At 39.7% G+C, this 26,029-nt stretch overlaps 1 protein-coding gene across 2 annotated transcripts in view; it reads right to left on the bottom strand.

The window, feature by feature from the left end:
* Nucleotides 1–9,835: 9,835 nt before the first annotated feature.
* The window catches only part of LOC5573469 (transcription factor cwo), a 180,821-nt gene continuing 164,627 nt past the window's right edge, over nt 9,836–26,029 (bottom strand). For both annotated transcript variants that reach the window (XM_021837354.1, XM_021837355.1), the window contains exons 3-4: nt 11,782–12,115; nt 9,836–11,706 (exon numbers count right to left, since the gene is read on the bottom strand). In XM_021837354.1, coding sequence (XP_021693046.1) covers nt 10,643–11,706; nt 11,782–12,115 — 1,398 coding nt within the window. In that variant the 3' untranslated portion in view covers nt 9,836–10,642. The remainder of the gene's footprint in view (nt 11,707–11,781; nt 12,116–26,029) is intronic.

The raw sequence follows: 26,029 nt of genomic DNA, 5'->3' as shown, positions 1-26,029 counted from the left end.
CAAACACGTCGGAACCCTTGACGAACAAAACGGAGAAAAAATCATTCAAATCCGTTAACCCGTTCGTAAGCCATTTCGTGACATACAAACACCATTCCATTTTTATTTATATAGATATATTGAAAAAAACAAACAAACAATGAAGTGGAGTTAGTTTTAGAGATGGCGACCATTATGATACAACCACAAATCATATTAGAAGTGTCGGATTAGTTTGGTATCTACATCACGCTTATTGCTCATATCACGCTCAACATTGCGGTTAAAGGCTGGTTTTCTACTGACAAGAAAAGGAATCGCCTATTTCGATGCGTGGAAAATTTCTTCCCCGAAATGGTCAAGAAAATCACATTTTTTGATCCCAGTACGCAATTGAGAAAAAAAATGTCATTTCAAAGGAGGCTCCCTGTAAGAAATTTCTTGACCCATTCAGTCAGGGAATTTCTTTACTTTTCTTGAGCGAAACAGCATACTTAGCTTAAGACGCCTAATCGGTTCGATATAATTCCGCACTTCGACCCGCACTTTTTAAGAAATTCGTGGAGATAAATTATCAACGATTAGTATAAATTCCATTTAATAAACTACAGAAACAACAACTTAAAATGCACTATTTTTTTTTTAATTTCGGAAAACGCACTCTGGTAGAATACCAGAATTAGGTTATCGTTTCTTCTCACTGGCTATGAATCAAAAGTAAGCCATCAATTGTCCTCTGGATAGCATATCTGATGCGCTATATGACAGGCCATGACAGGCGCTGAGTCTGAGGATTTGGAGAAAAATCTTTTTCATGCATTTCAAACTAATGGTGCCGGTGCAAAGTAAAATTGTATTCATTTATTTCAATGAAATAAAATAACATAACACCGCGACAAATTAATCAACCTTGCACTCGTCTAAAAACTTGCACAACTGACTGACAGCTGTTTTTTCTGCTTTACTTACATCATAGCAAACCTTTGGTGGAAAACAATAAAGAAAACTCAACTCATAGGAATGAATGAATAATGTCAACCACATCCTTCACGAGAGTGTTGGAAGAGCCGCTGCGTGCACACGTTTGTGTTGGAAAATCAAACCCGTTTTAAGCTAAAATTGTGTGCCTCAACAGCATGTAGAAAAAAAAAAGATCTATTGCACTAAAATAAAATCACCATCTTTTTATTTCCAAAACTAGTTTTTGACGTAGAAGTACGTCTTTCTTCTCTATACAGGAGTGAAATTGGAATTTCAAAACCAAGAGCGTTACGTTGGCATGAAATATTTTAAACGTTTATAACTTTTCGCTGGCTTAACGAAATTTCTTGATTCGCACCTCAATCGAAAGATAAAACATCAAAGCTTCATGTCGTTTACTTACTGAATCCCACATACCTGTCCAAATAGTGTAATAACTGTTTTAAAAGAGAACGTTGATTTCAAGCAAATCTATAAATAGGGGTGGCTGAAGAAAATTTGACGTCATTTGCTTTTCACTCTCCGATTGGCTCGCATCTCAGCAGGCAACAGATCGGCTTGCTCTGACCGGGCGTGCTTCTCAGGCACAGACATCGATAGCGAAGGACGCCCCCGTTTGTCTTGCTTCGCTCAAATCAAACTGTCGAGCGAGCGAGAGCAGATGCCGTCCAAAGCTAAAGCCATCACCGCTGCCGCCGCCTAGAAGAAGAAGAGGAAGCAGTCCACAGGTGAATTTGCGGTCGAACAGTGAACACGGTCGGGCAAGTCATTCTCGCTTTGTGCTTCACCGCTTGTTTGCGTTCACCCAGCCATCGTCATCACCGCCGTAAATTTCATCGGCCGAGGAGCTGTTGACCCGCGCTTCAAAATTTCGACTCGTGACTCGTGATCATTGGTGGTCAAGAAGCACCGTTAGGAGCAAATACCAGAAGCCCCCTGAGTTTTGCTGGTCCGAGCAGTGTTTTTTATCCGTAACAACATCGAAGCCAACAAAGCCATCGGTTCTTTTCAGAGCCATCAAATTTGTGGAAAAGAGTTGAAAGAGAAATATTTCCGTCTTTATTTATAACTTCTAATATTCCTAAATCAATTTCACGGCTTCATACAAAACTTCATTTGTCATGAATAATTTATGACTCAACCATTTGAGATTGTACTCGCGGACGCTGCTGCAGTGCCGTCGGGGTGAGTGCTTAACATTTTACAACGATTGTAAAATAGAGTGGCTTTTCCAACAGCGCCTTTTATGTTCCATATTTTATGGGAACACTTTGATTAGGAAAATTATCTCATGTGACAAAATTGCGACATATTAAGAATGCTTTTGAAAAGACATTCTCATTGAAAAATTGTAACAATTTTGGCACCCATGGATCAGAAATTTACCGTCATAATAAAGAAAGCTATTAATTATCAATAGCTCGTATTGAATATTTAGGGAATGCCAATCATTCCAACAATTCATGTTCGACCAATTTCTCACGTAGGGAGACTTACGGCTTCGGCACCATTCGACTATTATCGGCAACCAAATTTCAAACGCCAAATACACAGTATTTTTCTATCAAAACACATCAGTGGAAACATTCAGATGATTCTTTGTTCTGCCCGCTTCCCGCAGGCGAGATTTCCGAGACTAAACAAACGATATCGCCGGAGATACCATCAATTCAAATGATCACGCCTCAAAATGCGACTGATTTGGAGCTGCCGAAGTGATTCACCAGCAGTTGTTATGGGAAAGTTGCCGAAGAGAATGAGGCTGCCGACAATAGTCACACTGACAAGGGATGTTCGCAGCGTTGTAAAAACGTTTCCAAAAGCATTTTGAAAAGTCTGTCGGTGTGAATCGATAGAGGATTGAGTAACGCATAAATGTAAATAGAAAAACACGGAATTTATCTGCTGATGTCCGAGAAAATTACAAAATAAGCACGGCATCGGCTTAAGCTGCCGAGAATACGTAAGTTCCCCTATTAGTATTCTCCGCAATTTTCAAGTAATTCCAAGCCCAACATATTATTGGCACATACCCATTTCCCAGATTGGTCGATCAGAAAGCGAAGAGCACAAAAGGGAGGAGCATCATCTGCTATTCCAAGGTTATAAAACATGCTGCCTTCGTTGGATTCAGTTTCATTCCATTTCCGCTTTCAAGCTGGTAAGAGCTCCTCCGAACTTGCTTAGCGAGAGGTACCTCGCTGCTAAAAGCCTGCTGAGCTGTTAATCCAAAATCTGGTTTGTGAAATCGCTCAAGATTTCAAGATTGAGCTACGTTCCCAGATTTCAACTAAATCCCTGTGATCCGCTACCCTGTTGCTGTTGTGCACCCATGAAATATTCAGCTATTCAGCTGGTTTGTCGAATAAACAGAGAACTTATTCACATATTATTCTTCTTCTTCTAGGAATTAACGTCCTCACTGGGACAGAGCCTGCTTCTCAGCTTAGTGTTCTTATGACACTTCCACAGTGATTAACTGAGAGCTTTCTTTGTCAAAGTTTCCATTTTAACATTCGTATATCATGTGCCAGGTACGATTATACTCTATGCCCAGGGAAGTCAAGAAAATTTCCATTACGAAAAGATCCTGGACCGACCGGGAATCGAACCCAGACACCTTCAAAATGGCTTTGCTTTGTAGCCGCGGACTCTAACCACTCGGCTAAAGAAGGCCCCAACTTATTCTCATGCATTTGCAACTTTTTCGATTTTCCATACAAAATGACCAACTTTGGTAAGTTAGATCTTAGTTATTTATGGAAATATTTTCGAATGAAACTTTCACAGAACATCAGATGTAACTTGAATTTAAACATATATTTTTGAATAATTTTTCCAATCACAAGTTTATAAGTAATTACGGTTTGACTAAACTGTAATTTTCGACGAAAAATTCAAAACTTTTTATCTTAAAATTGATAGCCTTACACAAAAACTGTCTTCAGCAAACTGATTCATCTCGTCACAATCTACAACTTTGCTGAAGATACCATGAAGCTATTCCTTCAATATGTTTAGTTATGTCAATTATAAAAAATCGTCAAAAATTCACTTTAGTCAAACCGTTACTGCTTTTCAACGTGTGATTGGAAAAATCACTCAAAAATATATATCAAAATCTAAGTTATGTCGGATATTCTGTGAAAATTTCATTCAAATCGGTCCATTAATAACTGCGATATAGTTTATCAAAGTTGGTCATTTTGCATGAAAAATCAAAAGAGTTGCAGTTTTTTTTTCTCAGCGAAGAATTACACCATCATCGAAAATAGCGCGAAAGCAATAACCAATCGCGTGCGAGTAGCGAACGGAGTGACGAAACAACCAAGCGAGAACCCCACCACTCACCATCGGTGAAAGGGGCTCGAGCTAATAAAACCACTGGTTGTTCTGCTCCCAGCTCATTCACAAATCGAACGGCATAACGAACGGATCAAGCAGCGGAGCAGCAAAGAAGAGCGCGTGAAAGCCACAGCAGTGTGCAAGTAGCGAACGGAACCAGAGATCAACGAAGCGAAAACAACAACTGAAAATCATTCAGTGGACGGATTAGTAGTCAGCGCCAACCGGCGACCTGTTGGAAAGTAACGCCAGCGAATTATACACCATCTGCCTCTCCTTACCATTCATATTCTTGTACTTGATGAATTCAATGATATGGTTTGATTTGGCGATGGAGCAAAGAGTTGTTTAGGATGATTTTACTTAACAAAGAGTTGTTGATAAACATTTCAATAAGAGTTGCTTTGAAAAAGTTCACTTTTAGCAGAATTTTTCTCGGAAAATTTCTGCTTTACCAAAGAGTTGTTAATGAAATTCCTGCAGCAAAGGGTCGAGTTTATCCCCACGAAAATTTCCAGCCAGGACCAGTCATGGAGGACAATCCATCCCGAACATCACGGCCGAACGCTGCTGCAGTGCCGTCGGGGTGCAATAACAGCATAATGCTCATCTTGTACATCCCTTGCCAAGACATCAATTTCTTATAGCCTATTTCTCAGATTAACGCAATAGACTAACATGTTGAAAAATTTCAGATTAATAGTTGCTCATTACAATTGGTTAGGAAACAGTTTATTGAACATTATTTAAAATCTGTCGCAATTTTAATACATTTCCCAATTTCCATACTCGAGAATTTATATGATAAATCAACGATGCTGTTAGAAATACCATACAATGCTGAGTAGTATGATGTTATTACGGTCCGACGGCGCTGCAGTGGTAAATTCTCAAATTCATGTAATTATGTGGGATAAATTATGTGAAGCAAATTGTAGTATACCTCGGAATTTAGATCATTATAGATAAATCAGTAGATATCATCCAATAAACCCTTTTATGAACGTATGTTGTTCCTGAAAAGGGCCGATTGAACTTGGATGCTGTGACCACGAGTTTACCACGAGTCGAAATCTAGAAGCGCGGATCGGTCAACCTAGAAATCTTGAGCGATTTCACAAACCAGATGCTGGATTGGCAGCTTGAAGATTGACAGCTCAGCAGATTTCTAGCAGCGAGGTACTTCTTGCTGAGCAAGTTCGGAGGAGCTCTTACCAGCTCGAAAGCGGAATTCGAATGAAACTGAATCCGACGAAGGAAACATGTTTTATAACCTCAGAATAGCAGATGATGCTCCTCCCTTTTGTGCTCTTCGCTTTCTGATCGACCAATCTGGGAAATGGGTATGTGCCAATAATGTGTTGGGCTTAGAATTACTTGAAAATTGCGGAGAATGCTAATGCGTGAGAAATTGGTCGAACATGAATTGCTGGAAGGGTTGAAATTAACTAGATATTCAATACGAGCTATTGATAATCAATAGTTTTCTTTATTATGAAGGTAAATTTTTGATCCATGGGTGCCAAAATTATTACAATTGTTCAATGAGAATGTCTTTTCAAAAGCATTCTTAATAAGTCGCAATTTTGTTACATGTGATAATTTTCCTAATCAATGTGTTCCCATAAAATATGGAACATCAAAGACGCTGTTGGAAATGCCACTCTATTTTACAATTGTTGTGGAATGTTGAGCACTCACCCCGACGGCACTGCAGCAGCGTCCGCGATTACAGTTTCAAAATGTTCAGTCATAAATTATTCATGACAAATGAAATTTTGTATGAAGCTGTGAAATTGATTTATGAATATAAGAAGTCATATATAAAGTCGGAAATATTTCTCTTTTAACTCTTTTCCACAAATTTGATGGCCCTGAAAAGGGCCGATGGCTTTGTTAGCTTTGATGCTCTTACAGATAAATAACACTGCGGGATGTTATCAGTTGATTGCCATGGTCAAACGGGGAATCCTCAACTCAAATGTATAAATTTGAGCAAGTTATTTGCTTATACGACGAACCGAAAGTTTCGTGGCGTGGATGGTGCACATTCAAGGAATTTCGTTAAAGCAGCAAACAGTTATAAATGTTCAAAATATTTCATGCCAACGTAAGGCTCTTGGTTTTGAAATTCCAATTTCACTCCTGCATAGAGAATTTTTATTTTACTTTCAAACTGTGCGGCATAATCAAATGCAAACGCATTCAGTTCCAGATGATTAGTGCCTGTGCTTTTACTGTTCATAAGTCGCAAGGTGGAACTTTCCCCAAGGTCGTGTACGACTATGACAAAAGCCAGGATCAGCAATTGGTATATGTTGGTTTGTCGCGGGTTACTTCACTGCAAGGGCTATTTTTGACAAACTCTTCCAATTTGTTTAAGTTCCATCACGCCAAAGGCAGCAATTCTCCAAAGAGGGTTGACTAGAGGAATGAGCTGCAGTGCTTAGGCAATCATCGATTAGTGACGCTTTGAGACGAACTGCGTGAAATACTGGATCATAGCGGCCAAGCCTGCATATTGATGAGTATCAATGTACAGAGCCCAGATGCTCATGCAATGGATATTGCCACAGACCAAAGCACTGGACCGATTCTATCGATTCTCACGATCGAAGCACCCGAGCTATCAAACATCTAATCTACTGGAGGAGTTTGGCAAACTACAGCTGGAGCCAGAAACCGATCACCTAACCAAGCAACACAAGGAAGAAACGACCAAACAAACAAATATAATCATCTGGCATTATTCCTGGAACACCAAACATTGGTTCTCGGAACCACAGAACGACAAATGGTTCTTTTCAGGACTACCAAAATGAGTCCAAAACGAGTATACTTCTGAAAACTTCATCCGATCAATAACAACACAAAACTAGTACACTTACAAATTCATACACATGACAAATCAAATTATTAATCATCGTAGTTCTACGTCAACCCCGCGATAATGTAATAGACATTACCCACCCCAAATTTTTTCGATAACAAATTCATTCACCGTGCCGCAAGGGGCTGAAGAAGGATGGTAGTTGTTGGTTCATGTCAAAAACTCCGGTCACACATATAGCATGTAACCAGTTGCCACACCATTTTTCTACACTTTCCCAATCCAAAAGGATGTGAAAGTCAATAATCAGAGGAAAACTGTTTATATTTGAAATTCTTAAAGTTTCGGGCCTTTGTTGACAAATGTTCCGATATAGGTTCAAGGCTTACTGTGATGGCAGATCAATAATGTTTATATAACGTCAAACAAATTATACGAGCGAAGGAAACCATTTTAAGCTAAGTATGCTGTTTTGCTCAAGAAAAGTAAAGAAATTCCTTGACTGAAAGGGTCAAGAAATTTCCTACAGAGAGCCCCCTTTGAAGTGACATTTCTTCTCAACTGCGTACTGCGATCAGAAAAAAGTGATTTTCTTGACCATTTCTTGGGAGAAATTTTCCACGCATCGAGATAGGCGATTCCTTTTCTTGTCAGTAGCAAACCGGCCTTTAGACGAAATTAACGTCAATATCCTGCACTCTAAATTCCGATGGGGCAAACAATGTTTTATTCGCCTACTCTTCTATGTATTTTCTCGTACTCTAGCCGAAAATGGCTTTTTGTTCTAAGATGGTTATCTGTTCTGTGATGAACCTCTAATTTGTTATAAGAGGAGGGGCAGAAAAGCGTTCGAAATACCGCGGGAGTACCTCAAGGTTCAATCCTGGGTCCGCTGTCTTAGAATGCGATGTACGATGACGTACTGAGGCTGCCCCTTCTGACGGGTGTTAAGATTGTTGGTCTCGTCGACGATATCACCCTAGTGGTCTATGGTGAATCGATGGAGGAAGTAGAGTTGACAGCAGTGCACTCTATTTCCATAGTTGAGGAATGGATGAAGTCTAGGAGACTAGGACTGGCCCGTCACAAGACTGAGGTGGTGGTGGGTCAACAATAGCAAGTCCGAGCAACGGGCGGCGCTTATCTCGGTAGGTGATTGTACCATAGAGTCTTAGCAATCCCTTAGGCATCTGGGGGTAATGATCGATTACAAGATCAGTTACGCTAGCTACATTGAATATGCCTTTAAAAGGCCATCTGATGTCTAGCTCCTGGCAAGCGTGGCGCTATCCATACTAAGGTATGGAGGACCAATCTGGTCAAAAGCGCTTAGAACGAGTAGAAACCTAAAGCGGTTGGAAAGCACGTACAGGATAATGTAGTAGGCCGTCATTGAAATTTGTACGCGTCGTTGATGATTGTTGCTAATTCATCTCACGATTTCGAATCAAAGAAAATCAGTTGGTTTCGCACTGACACAGCTGAAAAAGTATCAGCATACTTTATACATGTTAGCGCGTACAGTGATACTTTTTCAAGTCAATGCAAACTATCAAAACTGAGTTTTATCACTTTGAAATGCAAGCTGAAAAGTCATCATTGTTGCTAAAACGAATGACGGGCTACTTAGCCTTAAAAGTAGCAAGTGCATACCGGATGGTATCTAAAGAGACCGTGTGCATTATAGCCGTGTACACAGCTCAAAGATACGCCAAGACAACTCAGGGCTTTCTTTTCTCACTTCCCACTTTCCTCCGATTAAAACACTCACGGTTCACGATTTTTTATGACAATTCATTTGGTTTATTTTGTTTCTCTTCACTACTATATGTACAGCACTTGTCTTCTCGCAAACACGTCAATCGATTGTGTACAAAAAAATCTTTTCCATAATTTCCGTATCATGTCCTAACATCTTTCTTTCGCTTTCCGCTCCTCTTCGGATTCATGCTCAATAAAGGGGTTTTACAAATATACAAGACACAAAGCGACTGATTTGGGGGGTTTTTATACAGATCCGTTCTCCTTTAACAGGTGGAGAACGACAATTTTTTGTTTAGTTTGTTTGATTACTAGGGCGTATGATTTTCGTTCCTTCCTAAGCTTTTCTTTCAATATTTCTGCTTTCTCTTCTTTCGTTGCTCTGCATCGAGAGTTTTGCTATAGCGTTCCATTTGTTGGTTTGTTTGTTTTTTTTTTTTGTTAATCAGTATCACAGATTAAAAGATTTCATAATTGTAATAATATATTTGTTATTTAAAGTAATAGAAAATTGTTTCAAATTGCGGGTTGTTTGGTGGCTGTTTTACAATAAAAACGAAACAATTTCGTATCAAAAGAACGTGTGACAGGTAATTGCGGTTAAAAAAATGGCTCACAGTTGGGTGGTCTGACTTTCTTTTGTTCCTCCTGTTCGGATCCCCACTTTTTTTGTTTGTTTGTTTCTTCATTTGTTTCTCCTAGTCTACTTTTGATTCTGGCTAGATCTGTTCTTCGTTCATTCGCTATCTATGGGATCGTTCAAATATTACGTAACGCAACAGGGGGAGGGAGGGGGTCTCAAATAGTGTTACGGTCCATACAAAAATTTAAAATTGTCCATACAAAAGCTGTTACGTGGGGGAGGGAGGGGGTCTAAAATTGCCAAATTTTGCGTTACGTAATATTTGAATGAACCCTATGCTGCTGGTTGGGTTTTTGTTTGTTACAAATATTGTTTACCTGAGTTGAAATATACATATTACACATACTTTGTTTGTTAGTTTACTTGCTTCTATCCTTGTCTGCGCTGGTTTGCTTCTTTTTCTCAAGCTTCGGCGGTAATTTTTTAAATGGAATTTATTACTTTCGCGGGTTGTTACTAAGGTTATCTACTGATTTTGTTTATTTTTCTTTCCTAACAATGGCATTTTGTGTTTTCTAAACAGTTTCATGTGGTTAAGTATGCTTTTATATCATTCCAATCAGTTCCAATTACAAGAACCATTAGCGTGTTTTACGTATAAATTATCTAGGAAAAAAACTAGGTCAAATGCATATTGTGAATGGCAAAAATGCATTTTCTTTTTTTCAAAGTGTTGCCGTCTTTTACGGTTATGCATTTTTTTTTTTGGAAAAGTATTCATCAAAATAAGGCAACACAAAGTCACGGTGCTCCCCAGACCGTTAGTATTAGAAAAAAACGACCATCAAATCTGCGCTCACCTGTCCTTTCTATTGCTAAACTGTATGTCTGGGCAAAATTTCAAAACAAAAACGTAGGCCTTACGATTGTTTTCGAAACTTTTCCGAGAGATGCAGCTCACCTAATAGAAAACGACTTGTGAGCACGGATTTGATGGATATGTTTTTCTGATAAAAACTCCCTGGGGAGCACAATGGCAAAGTATTTTGGATAATCTAACATCATTCATGACCAATAAAGGTTCAAATCATGGCGCGGATCCTAACCTTCACGGGTTCCGATTTGAGCCAAAACGCAGCAAAAAATTTAGGGGTTAGGTCCCTCTAGCATCCGTTGACCATGGTTTCGACAAGGGTGGACTTACCGGCCGGAGTCAGCCCGTTGACGGCGCCGGCCTTGATCAGGCTGGCCGGGGCGTAGTTGACGCTGATGCTGATCGGGTGCAGCGGCGGCATCTGCCGGTAGCTCTTGCCGAACAGATCGATTCCGTTCAGGTATGGCAGTAGACTGTCGTAGTTGACGTTCAGTGGAATATAGAAACCCTGGGTATGGCAGGCGAAGACGGGCACGGCGTACGAAGCGTAAACGCTTCTCGCCACGTGCTCACTCTTGATGTCGGTGAGGCCGTTCTTGGTGTCTTCCCGGTCGTCCCGGACCGCCTGCGGTCCCGGCGAACTCTGCTCCGCGGAGGAGATCTTCCGTTTCAGGGACAGCGGCTCGTCGCTTCCGTTGGTCTGGCCGGTGGCACTGTCCGTTCTACTCTTAGGTCCTAGCCCATTCACCAAACCCTTGCAGATGGCCGACGGCGGAGGTACTTCGGACATCGGATGATCCTCGTGAACCGACGAGGGACTGTGAGCCATCTCCGACAGGTGACCGTTTTCGTGACCATGAGTGTCCTGCGAAAAGCGCTGCTGGATGTAGTTCTTGAACTTGTAGCTATTGTGGCTGTGTTCGTGCTCGGGTGAAGTCTCGGAGAACTTCCGCATGCGGATCGTTCGCAGGACACTTTCGTGCTGGGCGTTGATGTTGTTGTTGGTGTCCTGGGAGAGGTGTTGCAACTGGCCGTTGGTAGAACTGGTGGAAATGCGTGAAGGTGACGATGCCTCGAAGTCCACCGTCGAGTGATTGCTGGAGGTGTCCAGATGTTGCACGCTGTTTGGTGCCGTCGAAGTAATGACCGCTGCCTGTGGTGGATTACTACTGCTACTGTTGGTGTTGCTGCGGAAGCTCAGGTCCTTCACGTCGTGGTGGTCATTGCTACTGTGTTCGATATCAGACGGACACGATAGCATATCCCTGAGCTGTGACAGAGGACCCGGGTGCAGGTACACTGGACTGCCGCCGTTTGGAATCTCGGAACCGCACCGGGACTTCATCATTTCACCTGCAATCAAGAAGATACACACAAACAATACAGTCAAGCGTTGTCCTCCTCGCCGCAGCAATCCGAGAAACCCACCTTTCATGATCTCGTTGCAGTGTTCCTTGAGGTGGGCCACCATCCGGTAGCACATCTCCTCGCCCCGCTCCCGCAGCATGAACTTGGCCGCCTCGGTCAGACAGTCGTGGTAGCCTACGCGGTACTGCTCGCTGCAGGAGTTCTCCCGGGCGCACTCCTGGTTCTGGAGGTTCTTCAGGTGCCGGATGGCCATCTCGATGATTTCGGTTTTCTCCACGCGGCCGCGGCCCTTGCGCATGTACTGCTGCGGGATGAGACGGGACAGGTCCGCCAGGCAGGAGTTCATCCGATCGCGCCGCCGCTTCTCTATTATCCGATGTGATAGCGGATCTTGCTGTGGAGGATAGAAAGGGTTTTGTTAGTTATAGTGGCATGTTTAGGGGAATTGGTGTTTTAAATGAGTAAGACATTCTGATCCGTAAAATTATTCAGGATCCGTAGAATTGGCAACGCCCTTTAAGGCATATCAACTAATTTTATAAAGTCTTCTAGTGCTGTTTAGCATCTCTACAACGCATGAGGTCCTTTGTAACATATGCAAATTAGGTTTGCCTAGGGTGTAATGGATCTCCACGTTTCTATTACAGAACCCAGAGCGATCGATGCTCTCAGATCAAAGAGATCCCAAGAGTTCGATTGGTGACAACTTCTAGAAGGACAGTATTCCGTCCCTTGGAGACAAAGACTCGATTTTCGATTAAGTGTTATCGAAGTAATGACCCATATACATCAGTTAAAGTTTTCCAACATAACTAGGCTGCAAGAGTATTTGAAAGGAAACTCACTCGAGGCCGTGTTGACCCTATTACTTTTCCCGAATGCAATTCATCAAGTAATAGCTTGGTTACTCTCGAGTCGGTAAAACCAGCTTTGCTAACACACATGTTGCTGCCGAAGATTCACTGAACTACAGCGTTGAAACAAGAACATCTCAACCATTAGAGTTTTTTTTTTTTTTTTTTTTTTTTTTTTTTTTTTTTGTTGGGATTTGAACCACTGCGTTAGAGTTGGTGGATAAACTCTGCGCCAGGATGGAGTTCAACTGTTCACAGCACAAGCAACCGTGCTTCACAGTACATAGCGACAATATGTTTGGGAGGAGCTAAGCAGCTAACTAGGAATAAGTATCCAGAAGTTAGGCAAAATCATTGGATCTAGCGTAGATTGCTCCCCAATCGGCAGATCGTCCTCTCTTAGTCGACATGGTACCCCTGTGGCTAGCACATGTAACGGTTTCTTCAAGTATTTGAACGCTGTTTGAATGTCGACGTGTCTTACGATGGAAGCTCTCCGGAATGTCCTTTGCGATGGAAACGGTGCGAAGACTTCGTTGTAGTCGGACGGTTGCGAAAACCTTGAACCATGAGTCTCCCTTTGTGACGTATTACGATGTCCTTCTGTTCCTGCTTGGTTTTGAACAGCCATTTTCATTCGATAGCCTCCTTGAGTTGACATTTGCCGAAACTCTTTGTCCGTGGCATTAGCCATCGCAAATGCAACGTGACATCCGAAACGCCTCCGTCCGCGATTGGAGATAACCCGACTTGATCGTCAGTTGTTTGCATGCCTTCAATCTTTGTTGATGATTTAACTGACCGGATTGGACAAGTCCAATGCAATTCGCATTCTAAGCCACTGCGCTTCAATAAGTATGACTCTGGTGAAGCGCCGTAGTTGCCACGGCTTTATCTGATATAGACGCTACTTCATCGAATTCTACTTCAGATTCAATTGTAGACTACTCTAGTTGAACTTGCCTAATCGTTTCTATCGGACTAGCAGTGAAGACCAAACTAACGAACATCTACACTTGCGTTGACTTTTTGCTCGTGAGACTATTTATTGGATTAGCAAGCTATTTTAGAAAATTTATTTCAAACTTTTCAGCCTCTTTATGATTTATTTGAAAAGGATAAAAAAGATTTTAGCTTAGGAAAAGAGGAAATGATTGCTTTCGAAATTCTTCGTGAGAAACTTACAGCTGAACCAGTTTTGAAAATTTATTCGCCTTTTGCTAGAACTGAGCTACATACTGATGCGAGTGCTCTCGGATTTGGTGGTGTCTTAATGCAAGAACAATCATATGATCCCCATATGTAATGTATTATAGTAAGAGAACAGATTTACATGAATCAAAACTTCACTCTTTTGAACTTGAAACATCAGCAGTAGTGAATAGTATAAAAAGGTTCCACATTTATTTACAGGGCATTAAATTTACCATAGTTACAGATTGCATTGCACTAGAAGAAACCTTAAATAAAAAGGACATAAATGCAAAAATTGCTCGTTGGGAACTTTTCTTATCTGAATACGACTATGACATCATTCATCGTAGCTCTTCTAATATGAAGCATGTAGATGCTTTATCTCGTTTGCCGATTATCTGTGCTTTAGGAAATGAAAATAATAACTTTGAAAGAGCTTTATTGGCTAGCCAGATGTTAGATTCTAGAATTGAGGAAATAAGAATTCAGTTAGAAAATAGAGAAGACAAAAATTTGGAGTTGCGAGATGAAGTAGTGTATAGGAAAAGCAAAGATAGTAAATTATTATTCTTCGTTCCTCAAAACATGATAAACCAAATTTTGAAGACGTATCATGACGACTTTGGACATTTTGGAGTTGAAAAAGTTTACGATTTAATCAATAAATCTTAATGGTTTCCGAACATGAAAGAGCAAATTAAAAAAAAGGTAGAACGGTTTAACAGTTTCGGTCCAATTTTGTCAGATGTAGAACATTTTATAAATAATACTTTTTGCCGATCGATAGGAAACACTCCTTCGCAATTACTGTTTGGAGTTAATCAGAAGAAATTGAATATTAATATGATTGAGAAAAACATTAACGGAAACAAAGACATTGAAAGAGATTTGATCAAAGTAAGAGAAAAAGCTATTGCTATAAACAAGGCACTACAAATTTACAATAAAAAGAAATATGATTCTGAATGTAGAATTAACACACAGTATCAAGTAGGTGATCTAGTTTATATACCACATCATGCTCTACCCGGGAGTTCATCTAAATTACAAGCACAGTTCAAAGGTCCTTATATTGTCAAAAAAACGCCTCCTAATAATCGTTATGTTGTGAGTGATATTGACGGTATTCAGCTAACGCGTTTACCTTTCACAGGAATTTTCGATTCTGTTAATATGATGTTATGGGATATGAAAAATGAATAAAATGCACATCAGGGCGATGCACAGTGCGTCCCGTGGACAAAAGTAAAAAAATCAACTTTCATATTCGACCGAATCAAGTAGGCCATGATGTTAACATATGTTTTGAGCGTGTAGTAAAGATATTAGAAAGTTCGTGCAGTTTTCAAAACAAACCAAAACACCACGTGTTGACAAGTTGTTTCATCGTTCTATATTATTCATTGTTTTCGTGTCAATCCAGTCCCTCTAGCATTCGCTTCATTCCCATCCTTATTATATTTTCAAAATGAAAATCGTTATGGACCGTATTAAAACAAGTAAGTAGAGGTCATTCCATTCAATTTTCTGTGAAATATTTTAACAATTGTTGAAAAAGATGCTTCTGGGCTACATGTTTTTTTTAATACAGAATAAAATTAAAACACTTATCTTCTTTTTGCCCATACAAAAAAGTACCTTTCTAAAATCCACTTAAAAATAAAATTTGAAGTATTTTTAAAATTCTGGAAGTGATTCCAGCTGCATTTGTTTGCCAATTGTATGTCATCTTATGATTTTTAGAATATGCTGCCACAACCATCAATAAAGATTGTTTCGAGCAGTAGTTTTATGCCGCTCCACCAAATCGGAAAAATCATGTTCTGAATATCATGTACCGTTGTTATGGCACTGATTCTTTCTCCAAGATATTTGAGAACGAGCTAAAGACGTTTTGCAAATTTTATTGTTGCGAAATAAACTAAAAGTGGGCTAAATGTGGAAGATCATACAAAATTTTCGTGAAGCAAAACTCAGACTGGTTAGCAAAACCAGTTCAGCTCTCGCGCAATCAGAAAACTGGCGATGCAGATATTTCCAACTCGGCTGCAAAGGCTGGCATGGGGCTAAACAAACCGTTCAATGAATGTTCAAGAAAAACTGAAAAGGGACGAAGCAGATCTTATCAACGAAGAGGTCGCATTCGCTGATAATTTATCAAATTATTCGAGTGGGGATCAAGTACAGGTCATGACTGCAACACAGGAATTAGCTTTGAACATTGATTTAGATCTGTCGGAACGAAAGTACAATTTGCTTCGAACCACTTTGAACGAATTACATCCGAACTTGCTACCTAGCCTTTATGCGCTAAAGTAAGAGAAACAAAAAATAATTCCGAAACCGATTTCTGCATCAGAAACAGTTGCTACAGTCCACTGTGTTTTATTTTCTCGTTTGCATGCGCTTTTTGAATAGCGCTATAATCGTCGATTTTAGCGATATAGTTTGTTCGGAGAAGTTTCTTGGTATATTAAAGCGCAACTTTTGACAAAAAAAAGTTTTGAGATCAATCCACTTAGCAGTGAGATAGAAAAATCATTTTATCAAAACATTTATATAGACATATGGTGTCTTCGGCAAAGTTGTAGAATTGGCAATTTGAAACAACTTTGTCGAAGACACAATTTTTCTATCTCTTATACTTTTTGAGATATATGCCGTTGTATGTGAATCACCCCTAAAAATCATATTTTTTATCATAACTTTTTTCCAAGATTTTTAACATTTTTTGTGTTTACTACAAAGTTGTTTGTCATAGAAAAACCCGTGTTTTTGCTGAACATATCATCACCCTATCTTTTGAAGTAACGAAGTTATTCATGAATTACTCTTTTTTCAAGGGGTAGTTTTGGCCTCTATAACTGGCTTCGGGGCAACATGGCGCAGACAACTCTTAAAAATCATGAAAGTACCATATCTCCCGTTTCGGCAGTTGATAAAAACTTTTGTCTATAAGCGTCTTTGCATGGGTTTTTACTAAAAAAGAGTAATTCATGAATAACTTCGTTACTTCAAAAGATAGGGTGATGATATGTTCAGCAAAAACACGGGTTTTTCTATGACAAACAACTCTGTAGAAAACACAAAAAATGTTAAAAATCTTGGAAAAAAGTTATGATAAAAAATATCCCAACTAACAATTTTAGCGCTATAAGCCAAGATTATTTGCTTTGTGCTGTATAACAGTTGAATTAAAGCAGCGAACACAGCCAAAATTGAAAGCCGTCAAAAATAGAACTATTAGCGTTAATACAGCTGTATCGCAAACGATTTGCAGCTATAAATATTAGCTGAATAAACTACGTCAGTTATCGCTTTTGCTGCTTTCATTAAGCTGTAACTCAGCACCGTAAATAGTAGCAACAGGTAGCAACCCAATGATGTGAAATAAAAGTCCCCATCATTATTCCGGCTGCTTCTATTCAATATGATTTGTTATGCTGCTCAATATATAATTAAGAAGCGCTTTATCGTTAGTTATACAGCGAATATACAGCGGTGAGCTGTAAAAGAACAACTTGTGACGCATCTATTACAATTCTATTAACCTCATATTTAATTTTCGAAGTATCAATTCAGGAGCAGTGACCATCATTTAACAAAAAAAACGAAATTTCCTGGATTTTCACATTTTATTTTTCGCTAATTATGTAATTTACTCTCCGAACAAAATTAGCAGCTTTTCACTGTATGCCCGTCTGCCAATCTATGCCTAATTGCTATCTTCCACAAGCCAGAACCACCCACCGAATCCTGCCAAAATTATCATCCGCGGATCGCGCTTCTATAATAAACTGTGGATTCCGCTTCTCACTGCCCTGTTTCCAGGGAGCCTTCGTTTAATGGTACTTGTAGTTCCTGTGGTGCTTCCGTTTGCCGCAGTTGATGGCAACATCATTCCGCCGACGATGACCTGGAAGAACGGGGCAATTCCCAGCCGCTTGGGTTTTTAGTATTTCTGTTTCCATCTCCATAAGGCACGGCTCCAGCGGCAGCCTTGGGTTCTTGTCACGGTGGCCAAACCAAGCACCCAATTCGATCAACTTCACCAGGCGTATCCGGCTTGCCGTAGTAACGGACAGGATCGTAAGGTCCGTGGATCTTCGGGTTGTATTCCGCCGGATAATCACAGAAAATCATCGCGCACTCGTTTTAGCAGCAGTTTCACTCGATCGCAAATCTACACAAACTGTTGGATGTAAACATTGCGTTTGACGTTTCACACCCTTTTACAGCCTGATGAAGCCGTGTAAGCGTGGCTATAACATCTTTTACCGTCATTATAGAATATTATATGAACCGTTTTCAATGTAGAACAAAACGGTGTGTTTTCTTTGCCTTCGATATATACTGTGGTGGCAGCAAGGACAACGTCAAGACTTGTGGATGCAGAGATCGTGAGTTCGATTCCAGGCGGTGGCAGATACTTTAATTGTGTAACGTTGGTAACATTTAATTCAGATACTTATGATATTAAATTCTGGAAGCTGTGAAACAGCTTGCAATAATATTTAATCAATAATACAGCGAAGCTGTATAAAAATTATTCAACAGTTGCGAAATAATTGAGAAAGCGCCTTCCGAAGATGTTACACAGCTACATGTCGTATAACTGTCGAGTTAGAGCAATGATCGGTATGAATAAGAGCTGCCAACACAGCTTAAAAATAGCTGAGTAGATTCGCCAGATTTGTTGGTAAAAGGATCGCATAGAAGCTTTCGTTCGTATATACAGCGCCTTTACTCAGCATGAAGCCGTATAAAGAGGGCTTAGAGAATGTTTACATTTGCACTAAATGTTAGTTGGGATGATTTTTAGGGGTCATTCACATACAACGGCATATATCTCAAAAAGCATAAGAGATAGAAAAATTGTGTCTTGGACAAAGTTGTTTCAAATTGCCAATTCTACAACTTTGCCGAAGACACCATATGTCTATCTAAATGTTTTGAAAAAATAATTTTTCTATCTCACTGCTAGGTGGATTGATCACAAAACTTTTTTCGTCAAAAGTTGCGCTTTGATATACCAAGAAACTTCTCCGAACAAACTATATCGCTAAAATCAACGGTTTGGGCGCTATTCAAAAAGCGCATGAAAACGAGAAAATAAACCACAGTGGCAGTCGATCTATAACAGCTCATGAATTGTACTGCATCCAGTATTATGAAGGATACCTCGTTGGAAGCTTCTACTGCTGTAAAACTGGTTTTTAAGTGGGGCTTCGATGGAAGTTCAGGACACAGCATGTACAAACAAACATTTTTGGAAGCAGGAAAATCGGATGAAAGTTTGCTGACCGGAACCATTGCGACGTTCCGTTGAACATGATCGAAATAAAAGAAAATGAAACCATCTGGTCAAACGACATTTCAATTTTCTTTTGTAGCAATAATTTGTAAATGAATTGTGTTGCTAATAAAAAGAAACTTTATTCAACCTTTTTTATTGGATTTCATTTTATTCATTGGAATAATCCGTACTTCAATATTTTTTTATAAAAAGATGGTTATTGAGACACTTTTATGGTTACGCATGTCACATACATCGCTCATGCAAACGACTCAAGTACTTTTTCATGCATTTTTATTTTGAACATTTCTTCAAAGCGAGCACTGTTCTATGGTGTAAAATGTAAAATTTGACGTATAAGCCACTTATGCCATTACTGATGTAATATGTGTAATTTATGCCAATAATGATTTTTTTTGTGTATAACGAGATCCTCCTCAACATCGTAGGGCAAAACCGCATAAAACATCCCGTTATGACTTTTGTCCCCAAGTGCCATACGTTCGAAGCACTGTGCGATGTGGATGTCAGGGTGGCCAAGCTGTAGGAGATTGAAGTAGGCAATACAATCATTAGGAAGGTCATAGTAGGCTTTCAATAGCAAATTAGGATCATTTCGATGTATGACAGTCATTAATCCTCGAGACGCCAAATAAACAAGACCATTTATAAGAAGCTCTCTGTATTTTGTACTTCAGAACATTGCAACCGTAGCTTGTACTCGAAGTAGGCTTAAGGTGAAGATGCATCGAAGCCAAATCACAAATTTTCATGAGCACCGATCTAGGTGAACCAGACAGCGGTTTGACCTGAAAACTTAATCGATTGGTCACACGCTGGTGGTGACCAATCGATTAAGTTTTCTGCTTGAACGGCTGATTAGTTCTCTAGATTTGTGCTCTTGAAAATTTGAGGTTTGGCTTTGATGCATTCTCACCTTAAAGGCTGATTTGCTGCTGACAAGAAAAGTAATCGCCTTTCTCGATGCGTGGGAAATTACATTCATGAAATGATCTAGAAAATCACATTTGTTCGATCGCAGTACACAGTTGAGAAGAAATGTCATTTCAAATGGGACTTTCTGTAGAAAATTTGTCGACCCATTCAGTCAAGGAATTTCTTTACTTTTCTTGAGCGAAACAGCATATGTACTTAGCTTATGATTGTAATTATTGACTGGTAAACGAGAAACTTGTGACGATCGACGCGCCACCATAATTCATATAACGGAGAGTATTAGAACTAACTTGGAGGTGATGATTTCGTAATTTGGAGGTTAAAATCACCTCCAAACACTAGCGATTTTGCGGTGGGATGTTGACGTTTGATTACGAATAGCACGAACGACATCAGCGAAGAAACCTAATTAGTATCTATCGAAAGACGCCGAATCCAATAACAATATTTCAGAAATTGTAAAATAATGGTGAATGCATTCCGATTTAATTTCTGATACCCTCAAGTGGTCTTCTACGAAATTGCAAAAAATGTTGTACGTAACTCGTTGCAGAACTCGATTTTTACAGCACTCGTCGTATTTATCCTACTCGGCAAGCCTCGTAGGATAAATTTACGACTCGTGCTGTAAAAATCATCATTCTGCCACTTGTTCTGTAAACTACTATTACGCACTGCCAAGAACAGATGTAATTATTTCAAGAAAACTGAAGCCGGTACTTTCCCTTTTTCCGATATCAGAGAGACAACAATGACTCAAAATCTTTGCAAATAGTTATTCAGTTCCAGCATGACATAACGCATGGGACATATAGCAACTTATCTCCCGGTGAAACATTGCAAAACTTCAAAACGACACGTATCAATACCAGACGACATAAATACTCACATGACATCACCCACCCGCGACATTCACGCTTATCATACCTTTACTACCGATACTCGAGCATAGAGGTATTATTGTTAGACGTGTGTCGGTAGACGCGCGGTAGCGCGACATCTCTTCGCGTGCAAATGCCTTACAAACGGCTGAAGTCGTCATACAGATAGATAACATTCAATTTCTTCCCACTATCAACGACGGAAGCGGGCAAGTGTCTGCTCACGTGCCTATCTCTCTCGGTCTCGGTCTCCGCGGTACCTACAACCGTTAATTTATTATCGTTCTTTATTTTTCTCCTAGCACTTTTTTTTTCGCGCGACAAATGAGTTTGCTGTAGACAAGTCAGGTTGTCGTCGTCGATGGAGGAAGACAACGACCTGTCGTCTGCGGCTTCCTACAATACACACGTACGCACCTCGCGGCTAGCTTGCCTTTGAACGGATAAGTCGGCCTCTTGCTCCTGGTGGTTCAGGTGCGGGGGGAGAGAGTGGACAAACAAATTGCCGTAATTGTGTGTATACGTTGTTGTAGACGGTGTAGAGATACAAGTTTGTCGCGATTACCGCGCGCATAATTTGCTCAGACGCTTGACACTCGGCAGAGTAGGCGAGGTGGTATCGACGATTGCGAAAGACCAGTAAACAGCCATAAGTGGGAACGTAAACATCATTCTTCTAGCCTATCCGTCCAATCCAAGCAGGCTGCGTTTTGTTGTAGCAATCCAAGGCGGCTTGGGTTGGCTATCTGCTGCTGCGCGTTCCTAGAACATTTAAGCGTTGAATGGCTTTTGGCTTACAACAACCGGGTACCTAGTGAGATAAGAGCGTGGTCACGTGGTCGTCCGCCATGGCTATCTGCGCTCTTCGCTGACGATCCCATCTGTCAATAATGACCTAAGTGAAGACTATGCACTTATCGAGATTATTTATGTTTCCGCGACAAATAGGTAAAGGGCGATAATCCATCACGTGACGTTTGGTAGGGGGAAAACAGAACCAAACGTTGGACGGAGTAGAATATAGTTTGTTGATGTAGTTCTTTTCCGAGATCCATATGTAGGATGAAGCACCTTAAGCTAGCCAATTGGGCCCACTTTACATTTTTTTCTTCTGAAAATTGAGTGAAAACATGTTTCTGGGCTAAGCTTATGTGTTTGGTACAAAAATTGAGACAAGGCTTTAGTACCCTATTCCATGCAAAATCAATATAGTACAGTGCCCTTTAGATACTACTTCTAGTACTACATTCAGTCCATTAGCACCAAAGACGAAATAGAGACATTCATATTCTTTGCAGTTACTCAAAATATCATAGCATGTAATGTAAGAGAGCAAAACATGGAGAGAAGTGTACTGCGATGTGTCAAATTTGGGTATCGAGCGTAGTATCAAGGGATTAAATGTAGTACTAGAAGTGGTACATGTTCTAATCTCGATTACTACGTCTTTATTTCGTATTTACTGGACTCTGCACTGTTTTGATTTTGTTTGGCATTTTGACGTTTACTGGCCTTGTTGTTCACAAATTTTATTAGGGAGTGCAAGAGAGAGAATGATTTTTGTACAGAGCCCTATTGGTACTACATACCAAAGACGAAAGGAAGACATAGTAGTCGGGCTCATAATCTTACACGCGTTGGAGTAAAACTACAGTAATACCTCGATATAACGTAACCTCTTTATAACTCGATATAACGTAACTTTTACCTCGATATAACGTAACTTTTTTTTGACTCCCTTTTATTTTTCCATTTCTTCATTAAAACATAAATTATAAAGTACAATAAACATTCTTCAAGATTCAAACACCAACCAATATTAAATCAGAGCAATGCAAGCACTAAATACAGTCATACATCGATATCGAGTGAGATGTAATATAAATGTGAAAACCAACATTTTGTCATTGCTGTACATTTGTATACATCATACTTCTTTATTTTTGTTGCATTTGTGCTCCCACTGGAACCAAGCCTGCTACCCAGTAAACACAAACTCGTATACGATGGCACATAAGAGTACAAAAGTGGAGGCGATATACGTACATCCCAAGTAACCAGTAAGTACGATAATGCGGCACGGTTACAGCATTATATGCGCATATAGGGTAATCATTTGATGCATGTCAGTTTTATATACGCATATAATGCTATTATAATGCCAGAAAAGGCGAAATAGCGTGCCATTATAGTGCCAAGATATAACCGTGCTTCTCTGCACCACTAATGCTGATATAAGACCACGTGAGAAACGTCAGTTGTTTTCGCCAGGTTTTTAGGGCGAATATTTTGTGCTTTCGCGTACGCAGCCAGAGAGCTTTCGCGTATGCGGCCAAGCAACTGGTACACGAGGTAAATAAATGAATGAATGAAAACGAAAACCTCTAATAGTATGCAAAAAATGTAATAAAATGATACAGATAGTACTTCACCGTATCAGACAAATTCGTTTTGGTAGTTTTCATCCTTTTGAGGACTTGCAATTGCCACATTTTGGTCCTAGTTTTATGATGATGAAATTCCTCATTTTGCGTCTCGAACCTGCGACACCAGTATTGTTGAGTTGTTGTCCTGCTCCTTTGCTCCTACGGCCACATAAGATGAATAGTATTGGAAAGAAAAGTGACCAATTTAAACCATCACTTTTCCCCGTCATAAAACCTGCAATTGTAGTAGTGAGAAAATTTATGTTTGACTCCCTCTTACCACTATATGCAAACACAAAGCACGTGGTATATCTGTCAAAACACTGGATGGCATTTAAACATGCCCTGTATTCGAATATAAAGCCAATATAGTGCTTATTTAATGCCTGTATGTATCAGGGGACCAGATAGCCGTAGCGGTAAACGCGCAGCTATTCAGCATGACCAAGCTGAGGGTCGTGGGTTCGAATCCCACCGGTCGAGGATCTTTTCGGGTTGGAAATTTTCTCGACTTCCCAGGGCATAGAGTATCTTCGTACCTGCCACACGATATACGCATGCAAAAATGGTCATTGGCATAGTAAGCTCTCAGTGAATAACTGTGGAAATGCTCATAAGAACACTAAGCTGAGAAGCAGGCTTTGTCCCAGTGGGGACGTAACGCCAGAAAGAAGAAGGATGTATCAGGCTTAGAAGCATTAATTATGCAGTGATAGGGTTTCTATGCATCGGAAGTGTTGTTTTAAGGTGTGTAAGCATTTGTGGTGCTATTATAATGCATGTACGCATCTATGATGCTGATTAAGGGCTTATTATTAGTGCTTATGGTTACTTGGAATGCGCCATAAGGCTGCATGAAAGATGTACGTATATCGCCTCCACATTTGCACTCTTATATCTCATCAAATACGATGGTGTGTTAACTGGATACTCATTTCAATTTTCTATGTAAACTTTGAAAATTATTGATTAAGACTTTGCATTCAAAAAGACTAAATCAAACTCGGATTGGACTTGTGTGTTGACGGGCCACGCTGCCATCGCCAATCCGTATATTTGATTTTATTTATTTAATTTTTTTTTCTAAAAATGCCTTAGGAAATATTTAGTTAATGCTTTAGGAGTTGCTACAGATATTCTTTAAAAGATTTCTTTAAAAAATGATGTTTTTCCTGGAATTTAGTCACGGATTTTAACTAGAATCATTCCGAGGATGCCTCCAGAGATTCCTCCAATAATTTCTCCATGGACTCATCTTAAACCCTTCTGATAGTCATGTATAAAACTTGAAACATTTTGTTTCAATAATTCCGATAGGGATCCACAAAAGTTCCACAAGTTACCCCTCCTGATATTCATGTATAAATACTTCTGAGATTTTCTTCAGAAGTTATTCCAGGGATTCTACAAGATGTTTTTTAAAGCGACTTCAGGGATTCCTCCAAGAGTTTTTAGGGACATTTGATCAGTATTAACCTAACGGATTCCCGTCTTAAGGATTCCTTGAGGAATTTCATTAGAAAAATCTCATTGAATTCCACCAGTAAATGGTTCAAATATTCCTCCAGGAATTTATCTAGAATATGTACAAGGGATTGTGAATCCTAGGAATTTTAAATTCAAAGATTATGAATTTCTCCAAAAGTTTTTTTTTATTAAATATATGAATAAAATCTACTGTGTCTTTGATCAAGAATTCCGCCAAATAATTTCTCCAAGATATAAAGTGGATTCTACTTCTTCAAAACATTCTGCCTACGATACTTTTTTTTTCTCCAGAGTCTAGAGATGCATAAATTATTCCAGCAATTTTTCCAGCGGCCCTTTTAAAGGACAATCCAATAATATTCTTGGAATGCTTACTCCAAAAAATCGTATAGGTTTTCGTCTAAGAACCTGAAAAACAATCTTCTCGAAATATCTCCAGCAATTTCATTATGAGTTTCTGCAGATTTTTTTTAAATATTTATGCAAGAACCATTCTATGTACCACTTAAATTTCTTCAAGGATTCTATGTGGAACGAAATCCTTCATTGATTCTATCAGGAATATCTTAAGAAAGATCTCTGTTTTTAGTGGGTTCTCTAAGTAATTCTAAAAGTATTCGTCTAGGAATTTTTCTATGGATTTTTTTATTTCGAAAATATATTCTGGGATTCGTTCAAAAACTGATCAAGTTTTCCAGATCCACAATAAAGTTCTCCTAGAATACTGCCGATAATCTCACCACGTATTGGTTCAGAATCTTTTCATGGAAAATCCCTCAAGAATAGTTCTTGTTTTTAATGGAGTTTTCTATTGATCTCTTCATGAAATCTCTTATTCAGTTCCCAGCCAAACTTTGCCTTCGTCGGACGTACTTCTTTGCCCTCTCGCTTTCGTTTGCAGTTTGTGGAAAATGTGCAGTGCGCGAAATAACACTCTAGTGGTGGACTTCAGTGTTCTCCCCGTTCGCCCTGATGTGGCAGATGTGCAGCAATTTTTGGAGAATGAAATAAAGCTCCAGCTTACTGATCTTAAGAGCATACAGTTGCATCACACGCGCAACTGTGTGCTCATCGAAATGAAATCAAAAGAAATTGTCGCTCGGTACCAATTAGAGCATAATTGGAAGCGAACAATGCTGTGTGGTAACACGAAATTTCGAATTCCGGTTTACATCGATTGTGACGCAGTGACGGTCCGAATCCACGACCTCC

This window comes from Aedes aegypti, chromosome 1 (assembly GCF_002204515.2).
Source record: "Aedes aegypti strain LVP_AGWG chromosome 1, AaegL5.0 Primary Assembly, whole genome shotgun sequence".
Classification (NCBI taxonomy): Eukaryota; Metazoa; Arthropoda; class Insecta; order Diptera; family Culicidae; genus Aedes; species Aedes aegypti.
Note: the sequence above shows the minus strand (reverse complement) of the source record. Positions and strands in the feature narration are given on the sequence as shown.